The sequence below is a fragment of the Egretta garzetta genome, unplaced genomic scaffold (genome assembly GCF_000687185.1).
Source record: "Egretta garzetta isolate BGI_Z169 unplaced genomic scaffold, ASM68718v1 scaffold167, whole genome shotgun sequence".
Lineage (NCBI taxonomy): Eukaryota > Metazoa > Chordata > Aves > Pelecaniformes > Ardeidae > Egretta > Egretta garzetta.
In genome coordinates this window covers 495,619-505,161 of record NW_009260186.1, presented here as the reverse complement: position 1 = coordinate 505,161, position 9,543 = coordinate 495,619, and the positions used below count along the sequence as shown (strand labels likewise).

At 37.3% G+C, this 9,543-nt stretch overlaps 1 protein-coding gene across 1 annotated transcript in view; it reads left to right on the top strand.

Moving 5' to 3' along the window:
* KHDRBS3 (KH RNA binding domain containing, signal transduction associated 3) overlaps positions 1–9,543 on the top strand; it is a gene marked incomplete at its 5' end in the record, with an annotated part of 63,034 nt that overhangs the window by 3,170 nt on the left and 50,321 nt on the right. The window contains one exon of the mRNA XM_035897498.1: positions 7,671–7,787. Coding sequence (XP_035753391.1) covers positions 7,671–7,787 — 117 coding nt within the window. The remainder of the gene's footprint in view (positions 1–7,670; positions 7,788–9,543) is intronic.

Genomic DNA, 9,543 nt, shown 5'->3' with positions numbered 1-9,543 from the left:
TCTTTAAAACTTCTCTCTAAGTCTGACTCCTTGAATAAATCATAATGGCCTCAACATGGGTCAGGCAGTCCTAGCTCTGATCTGATCAGCCTGGCATTGTAATGTCTGCTCACATTACCTGTGCTGTCAGATATATTTTCACAGGCTTATAGCTAGGTCTTGTGCAAATTCAGCCTCATTACCTCTGACAGCCCTGGAAGGTGACAGGTTAACTGTGGCAGAAAGCTATTCAACTCAAGTTCAGAGCAGCTGGGTTTCTATTGGAAAAGTCTGGTAGACCTCAGATTCAAAACTAGGTATTAACTTTTCTGGGCATTTTTGCTCACTCTGGGGGGGAAAAAGGAACTTACGCGTTTCTGGTCTTCTGCATAGTGTGAAACAGTTGAGTGTCTGATGTGCTTAACTTGCCTCCTACCCAATAGCTCTTGGTTGCTTCTGTGGTACTGTGCATTTATATACTTTATCTGAGACTTTGCTCAAATCTTGGCAATGTTAACAGGCCTAATCTTATACTAGAGCTAGTTGGCCTAAATATTTTTTATGCCTGGACCTTGATGGAAGGTGATAGAATAACAGCATGAATTTTGTCTGCTTTATGAAATAATTTGTCAGGATAGTTAGTCCCAGGAGTTATGTTCGGTTTCTGCTTGAGGCTGGTGGTGTGGTTTAGCCCCCCCCATGTTGGCAGCCAAGCACCATGCAGCTGCTCACTTGCCCTCCCTGCCCCACTGGTAGGATGGGGGAGAGAATCTCGACAGCAAAAGTAAGAAAACTCATGGGTTAAGAAAATAGTTTAATAATTGAAATGAAATAAAATCGTAATGACAAACTGTAATGAAAACAAGAGGAACAAAACCTAAGAAAAACAAGTGATGCAACTGTTCCCCACCTGCCAACTGACATCCAGCCTGTCCCCAAGCAGTGATTGCTGTCCCCCAGCCAACTGCCCTCAGCTTATATACTGAGCATGATGTTATAGGGTACGGAATATCCTTCTGGCCAGTTTAGGTCAGCTGTCCTGGCTATGCTCCCTCCCAGCTTCTTGTGCACCTCCTCAATGGCAGCGTATGGGAAGCTGAAAAGTCCTCGACTTAGTATAAACACTGCTTAGCCACAACTAATACATCAGTGAGTTATCAACATTCTTCCAGTACTAAATCCAAACCACAGCACTGTACCAGCTACTAGGAAGAAAATTAACTCTATCCCAGACAAAACCAGGACAGCTGGTTGTGTGCTTGAATTATTTTCTTCATTTGTGTTCTTTTCAGATTCCTGTACACACTAAAAAACCACCTGAATTACTGTCTTGATATGGTGACAGATGTTTTTGTCTTACCAAGTAAGACTATGTGGAAATTCTTCTATAGATTGCAGGTCCAATCTTATGAAAATCTGATTGTATACAATCTTGTTATGAATTTTTCAGGTTGGTTCCCTTCTACAGATTCCTCTGAGAAGTCTGAATTGCTGTAATATGGAAATTAATCTGAGGTATTTTAGGTGATGCTTGAGTATGCTTTGGTAATGCTGCCTACAATCCTGTTGAAACTGGGATGTGCTACAGGCAAGGATTAGAAGGGTTAGGGCTTTAATGCAACCTTATAGGAAAAGGGGCAACTTTTTGAGGCAGGATTCAGTTTTAAATCAAGTTACTGATATGTAGGAGTCTGTGTGGATGCTGGATGTCTAAATTGCAGTTAGTGGAACGAGATCTTGTCAGCTTAGGCAATGGAGTTCAGGATGATTTAATACACCTTGCTGTTTGATAAGCTGAATACCTCAGCTGACTGCAGGTCGAGTGTGAAAATGTGACTCTTGAACCTGTACTTCTGTTGCATTCCATGCTTGAAAATAATCTTCAAACTTGTACAGACTTTAAGATGGAAAAAGTGAGCTGGCCATAGAAGGTCATGATGCAGTTACCTTGGTGGAGGAACTCTCTGGATCTATCCTAATGCTGCTATGAAATGCTAGCAGGTATGAAAGGTGTTTCATAGCTTAGATATGTAAAAATGAGGCAGGAGGGAGTTCTCCTCCTCCCACACATTCAATGAATATGCATCGTGAAGTAGTTTAGTCTCAGAAATCTGATTTTGCTTTGACAGTTTAGTGAACTCAAGTGTTCTGAATTTGGAGGAAAAATAGCTTCCATGGATGATAAACAGAATGATGATGGCTTTCCATGAGATGGATCAAAACTATGGGAACAATTATTTCCGTTTTGTGACAGGCTACCGTTTTAAAAATTGCTCATAGATCTACACTTAAATACTGGGTAAATCTCAGAAGTCAGTCAGAAATGGTCTGTGTTGTGTTCCCTGAAGTGATACTTCAAATATATATATTCTCAAAAGTTACTGACTTATGGAACTGGTATCCATTTAAGCCTTTTAGCCCAACATTTGAAGTGAAAATATCTATTTTAAAATGTCATTGTCATATGTAACAGATATGCAGCTGTTACGTAAAGTAATTGGGAGATTAATATTTTAATCATATGACTAGTTGGAAAACAGTTTTTTATAATACCTTTGTTCTAAGGATTTCTCAGAGTAGGAATGAGAAAAATGGGGTTGTATAACCATAAGTGACATGGAGGAACAAGCATCAAATGTAATATCAGGGATAACTTTTGAGCAACTTTATAGCAATTGACCAAGCTTTCTGTTGTGAATACATCTTTAAAGACCTATTACTGTGTTGTGTGGAGTAGTTTGTTATACAATGTAGATGCTTGAAGGATTTACCTTTTTCAAGAAACCTTATTTTCTTGAAATCAGTAAGAAAAATCTTGAAGACTTCCTGGATTCAGGTCATTGTAAGGGAAAGTTCTCTGAATCTTAATTTAACTGTTTTTTTTTTCTAGTGACCCTATCACAGAAGAACCATTGCAGAAAAACTAATATGTGAAGAAAGCTTTCTATGGCTTGCTTAGAGCTTTAGAGGAAAGCATTTGGTCAAGCATTTATTTTTTCACTAAGTATTTTAAGCTGGATGAACCATTCTCAGCAGACTTGTCTTGGGGGGGATAAACAAAGATTACTTTTTCTATTATATCCCCCTTACTGTAACATATAAATTTTAAAATGCTGTAGTATCGGCATTAATTCCTTTTCTGCTGAAATTCATATAGTAGATCAAATGCTTATGAAGAGAAAGTCTCACTTGTGCAGTCTTTGTAGCTGTTTTTTCTCCAGAACTGTTCTCGGGGAATAGTTTCAAGCAGTGATCTGGTAAGGAAATCTCTAGATAATGGTTGAAGTCATATTTTGATTTGGGGATTCTGAAGAAATGGGTGTTATGTAGTGATGTCCATAATCTCCGTTGTACTACATTTGCAAAATGCTTCTTTAAAATGAGAACTGATAATATACAGAGAAGAAACAATTTTCAAGCGAAAAACTGGTTATTGATTCATATTTTTCTATTTATATATTTTTTTTCTATTAAGAGTGTGTTCTAAATTGGAGATTTTGTAGTTACATGGCAGTTTAAAATAATCTGCGGAAGGGAAACAAATGCATACTTTCAGTATAGTTAACCTATATTTGTGGGCTAGTGGACACCATGGCCAAGGGGTAGAATTGGATATCTGACGAACTGGAGGAGGGAGTGTTGCACCTCACTGTGTGTCTTTATCTACACCTCTGTCTTCCTTTGTAGTTGCAGGGGGATGTGCTTGCAGTGATCAGAGGCTTTGGGAAATAAGAACACCCTGTAAATCTCGCATCCTTTTGCTCCAACTAATGTATTTCTGGTGATACGTAGTGATGAAGTAAGACTGCAGACCATTATCAGAACAGGAGTGTTGTTTGGCTTGAACTGTAGCTGGGATAACAGTTCTTCCCATCTTCTCCAGTTGTTTCCTCCCAGGTCTGTTAATCTCAATCTTGATACTGGTTTTGCAAAGATGCCTTAAATATTTTGCTGTAAGTTTGTTTGAGGTACTGTATTTGGCATATCCTTCAGAGCTGGTCTAGAAGCACCTCTGAGTTGGGGACTTTTATCTTCTGGTTTGTATACCATCATCCTTAAGATCCTGATTCTTACCTAAGAAATCAGAAGCTGTCTTAATGTTAAATCCTTGATTAAACACAGGCGATTCACCCAGTGTAGAATAACATTCATGGCTGGCTTTTCAGAGTTCAGCTTTCCTGTAGAACTGTGAATATGGCAATAGCTTCCCGACCAGCGTGCATTGGAAAGCAGTGCGACTGCTTTAATACAAAATTAGGCTGAAGCTAGTGAACTTGAAGACAATGTTGGGTATTTACAGCAGCTGGGATATGATCATGCTGTCCTAGGGAGAAGAGCGAGTGAAGAGGGGAGTCTGGCATGTCTGAGCCAGAGATAGTGAATATGAGCTGCCTTGTGCAGAGCTGCTCAATGTCTTTGTTACTACCCAGTGCCTCTAATTCAGAGATAGTTTATAAGCTTTGAGTTCAATACTAGACCTGAATTTCTTTTTGTTCTTATGCTCTTGGGCAAAGAAAATGTAGGAATGTGAGGCGTGGGAAGTGCCTATGAAACTTGTACATGAGCTATCAAGAGCTAACTTGGATCTGCCAGGCTCACTTGCTTCTGTTTCACCAGCAGATAGGCCAGATGTGTTAATTTTGTAATGAAAACTTCTTTTACTGTGTGGTGGTTTTGTACCTTATGTTTGAGTCCTACTCCTTGATTGCTGGGGTAAAGTGTGTAAATAATGGTAGTAACTTTTAGTGGCTGATATCTCTTTGAGTGTTTCTATATCTCTGTGAAATACTTCAAACTAAACCTTTGATCGGATGCTTCCAATTTGATGCAAGAGGGAGATAAACCAGTAGTTCGAATGAAATCCAATACCTGTCCAAAGTAAATACTGTTTTCTACTGAAAGGATTCATTCAGTATCATAAATGGGTTTTATTTGTGGAATAATCAACTGAAATGTTCCAAAGCTCTTTAGCTTTTATGTGGGAGCAAAAAGTCTTTGCAATGGAGATGGAAGCAATTTTTTTAGTAACCTTCAATGTTCACGTTTTTAAGCTACATCTGGAGGTACTGTGCTTTCAAATTAGCAGAATTTCAGACTTGCAGCACAGGTTTCTCATGCTTCAGACTTGTCAAATCTAATATTTGGAGCCTTGGTGCACAGGAAAGAATAGTTCAATGGGTCTCAGGGTACTGCTAATATTTTCATGTTCATTAAATGTGTTGTCTAGAAAATGTCATCTGTGCAGCTACTTGTACAGCTACCATAATGTCTAGCTTCAACACTAGAGATTTTTTGGGTTTTGAGAAGATGAAAACTTCTGGTATATTAAAATTTTTTTAGGTAAAATTTTAGATATTTGCAACATATTAAACTATTTGGCTTTAAAATAAACAATAGAGCTGGAGTAAACTAATGTGCTTTGGGACACCCAAGTCATGTCTGAGCACTGAAGCCTTTTGGTTTGACATACAAAGTGGATTTTACTTTTGTTGTAGGTATGCGCTTCCATTTGTTATGATTTGTAGTTTGTATTTTAATTGTCAAGTTGTTGTTTGTTCCAGTTAGAAAATGATATTCAGAGCTATGCACTGCATAGTTAAATACGCGCTTGCCTACTCCTAAATTGCAGTCAAAAATTGAGTAAAATTTCATCTGAATATTTTAACGAAGATTACTGCTAGAAATTTAGACTGTATCAGGCTGCAGGTACTCAACATTCTGAAGTAATTTCAGCATACTTTACTGTAAATGGAAAATCTCTCATTTTAAATGTATGCAGTGTTTATTTTTGTTCCTAATGACTTACAAGGCTATTTAAAAGAAAACATAAGTAATCTTAGGTAATGCTTGAAAAACTGATGTGGTATTCCACTATATGAAAGCTTTCATTTGAGCTTAGCTATGAACTCCCTGTTCATAAGTAATGATCCTTAATTTAAGGAAACTGTTGACAAGGAGTTACTGACTTCTAGAAGTTCAGACTTGTTATGAATTGTTTCAGTTTGTTTGCTTTCCTTGCAGCTATACTTCCAGAAATAATAAAAACAGAAGTCCAAGTTGGAAGAGATGTATAGAGAACATCTGGTCCAACCTTCTGTTGAAATCATAACTGTAAATTAGATTACATAGGGCCCCATCAGTGGCCCCGAGTCCTAAATATTCTCAGACAGGGAGATTTCTACTGTTTTTCTGGGCAACCTATTCCTGATGAATACTTTCCTTGACTGTATCTTAGGAACTATAAGAAAACAAATTGAATATACATAATAAAACAAACTTAAACAAACTTGGCCTTCTGTCTGCAGGGCTATTTCTCTTACACTTTCTCACATCTGAACTTCACAGTGGTTTTGCCTGTTCTTAAATACATTATCATATAGGTGCTGTGTCGCTGATGGGCTAAGCTTTGGACAGTGGTGGGCCTGTCTTGGAGCTGGCTCTATTCAACACGGGGGCAGCTTCTGGAATCTTCTCACAGAAGTCACATCTGCAGCCTCCTGCTACCAAAGCCTTGCCATGTAAATCCAATATAGGAATAAATTATTACTTTCAGGAGGTGTTTACAGCATTCTGTACCAACTTCCAAGTGTAGGGTATGTTTAGCTGCTTTTTTGTGACTTTTTCCCCCTAAAATAGTTGTCTGCATACTTTAAGTGAATCCTCAAGTCTTCTCTGTAATGATCCTTCATATTTTATATCTTCCAAAATCCAGTGCAGTGATCCACAAAAGTGGACTGCTGAATGTACACAGCTTTTCTCCTGGTACATGTGACTGGGAATATATGCCCTATAGAGCAGTGCTCCTGAGAATTTTCATACCTCCTAGCTCTACTAAGTCCTGTTTTGTGTTCTTGAAGTGACAAGTTTATGCAGGTTCTCCCTTTTTGTTTACCTTTTTTGAATGGATTTTTGATATGTTTTCTTCAGCCTACCCTTCTCTGAAGTACTTTCTGGGCTGAAAGAGCACCAGCTGTGTATGTGTTGGTGTTTTTCATGAATAGAAATGGTTGGGTTTTCCTTGTCTTCCTTTATTTTTGTGGCTCACCACTTTCTTCTAATTAGTTATCTTAATGGTGTAATGCCTTGGTTATGAACTCCAACTAGTTTTGGTAAACTTTGGTTGAGTGGTAGTTGAGTGATTCTCATCACTTGACTTCAAGTGGTATCTTGAGTGATTCTGGTTTGGGACTGGATTAACATGCTAAAGTTCTCTGAATATAATTCCCTGTTTTTCTGTATTTCAGTGTAGGGCATATTGTATGGGTTGCTGTATTACTTCATAAATCTTCAAAGGAAGATAAGGCAATTAAGATTTTTTTTTTCTTCAGAATTTTGGCTGGTTAGTATTGTATCTGAGATTGCTGCCAGCTTTGTTTTTATGGTTTTATGTACCTGGTAACAATTGTTGAAAATTGAATTGCAGTTTGAGCACATCTGTTCAGTGTTGAAAGTGATAAACACAAATTTCTCTTCATAATGTTTGAGTTCTTTGAGCTCGGGTACTTCTGTGTTTCTATTGGCACCTGGTGGAGCCACTGCCATGCTGTTAACTGTCCTAATGACTTAATGAGCGTGTAGTTTATGATCTGTTTGCACCTTGAACAAAAAGTGGTTTCAGCCAAATATTTCATTTTGCTTGTTCATTTATGCTTGTAAATCCAATTAACTTATTTTTTTTTGTTTTCTTGCAGTTCAACTTTGTGGGAAAACTTTTGGGTCCACGTGGCAATTCTCTAAAGCGCTTACAAGAAGAAACATTAACAAAAATGTCTATTTTGGGAAAAGGTTCTATGAGGGACAAGACAAAGGTAAGACCTGAGTATGTTGGTGGAGTGTTTGATACTTGGATTTAATAACTTTTTCCTAAAAATCTTTGGGGAGGTGAACAAACCCTGTGACAAAAATTAAGGAGCAAATAAAAAGCACAGGACATCCTTGTATTGGTTAGATTCAGTTGGAGCCTTTTCTTTAAGGAGTCTGTTCTCACTGTATGAGTATTTTGAGGCTACCATGAGTTGTACTTAAGCTCCCCTGAAACTACGGTCCTTGGGGATATCAGTGGGGCATTACCAGTGGATTGATCATGTGTAGCTTGTAATAAGTAATGCCCAAGTGAACATGGCAATGTTCTCACTTTTGAAGGAACCTGACTTCTAGATAGATCCAAACATTTTCACGTAAATTAATGCTTAACATTTAAATTTAATGTTAATGTCATTTAATAACACTTCTAGACAAAGAGAAAAATGGCTGATGAAAGGAGATAAGACACAACTGCAAAAAATTTCATATCTCTGAGGAGGACTTATCAGCTTAACCAATTGACAAATAGCAGTTGTTTCTATGGGAAGTATTTGGTTATAGTGGATGTATCCATTACAGGAGCCAAAGTAGGCAGCAGAAGAGAAACCTTTAGCTTGATAGTTGTTTGTACTAATCAGTTTCACTCCTTACTGAAATAAATCTCTGGCTAAATTTGTAGCAGATAAGTGTACATCAGTGAGATGTCACCTGTCTGGTAAGCTGCATTTTTTAATTGGAGTGTTCCTATTGATACAAATTAAAACACATTTCTTGCCTGTGGCATACCATGTTTTATAGGCCTCCAGTGAAATCTTTCTGTGGTTATGTAATCTGAAACTTAAATACTGTGTGCTATAAAGACTGGTAATGGCATACGTATGGAAGAGTGGCTTAGAGGGCTGGCTACTGAATTTCCTAAACTGTATACTTTTCAGCACACTTCTCCATCAGCAAAACTTATTGAGTATTTATCAAGAACTTGATCAGAACCCATAAATGACTTATTTTTTTTGTACAGCTCAAAAGCTAATGCTTCTTAAATATTTATTAAATATAACTTACATGAACATATCTTATGCTTATAATATAAAATAAAGGCTTAAAGATATTAAATGGATTTTTTTAATGAGAGCTGTTACATAATACAGATAATGCAACTTTAACATTTGAGAATTAGTTATGAAAAACTGCAAATTTGAAATATGACAGTTCAACTATAAAATAAAACCCCACCAGGAATATAAATTACCAAGCCAGGATGACAAAGTAAGGCTCCAAATACTGTTTTAAATGACACTTGGTGAATTTTGTCAGTTCTTGTAGAACATATCAAACTGACATTGTTCTGTTGTTGGATTACATGGTTCTATATCAAAATATGATGCGTCATGGAGTAGGAGGGCCCCTGAGTTTTTCTAATGGCTCTGCAGTATAAAAAAGGTTGGTTTGTTAAAAGCAGAAGCTCAAGCTGAAAAGTTCAATTTCTAACTTGAATCTCAGAATCCTGGGGAAGAGTCTTAAAGATTTACATTTGAATAACTTGAACTTCTCTTGTTTCCTTTGGTAATGATGTAATTGGCATTTATGTGTTAATACACCTGCTATATTACCAGTTTTAAATGCGTGATTATTACCTCTTTCCTGAAGAAAAGTGGCAGTAAGCTCTGTAGACTTCTCTGGCTAAGCCAAGTTTCTGTATACTTTTTTAGCTTTAAGAACTTCAAAGACTTGTGGAAGAAAGCCAACTGATAGGTTGACAAA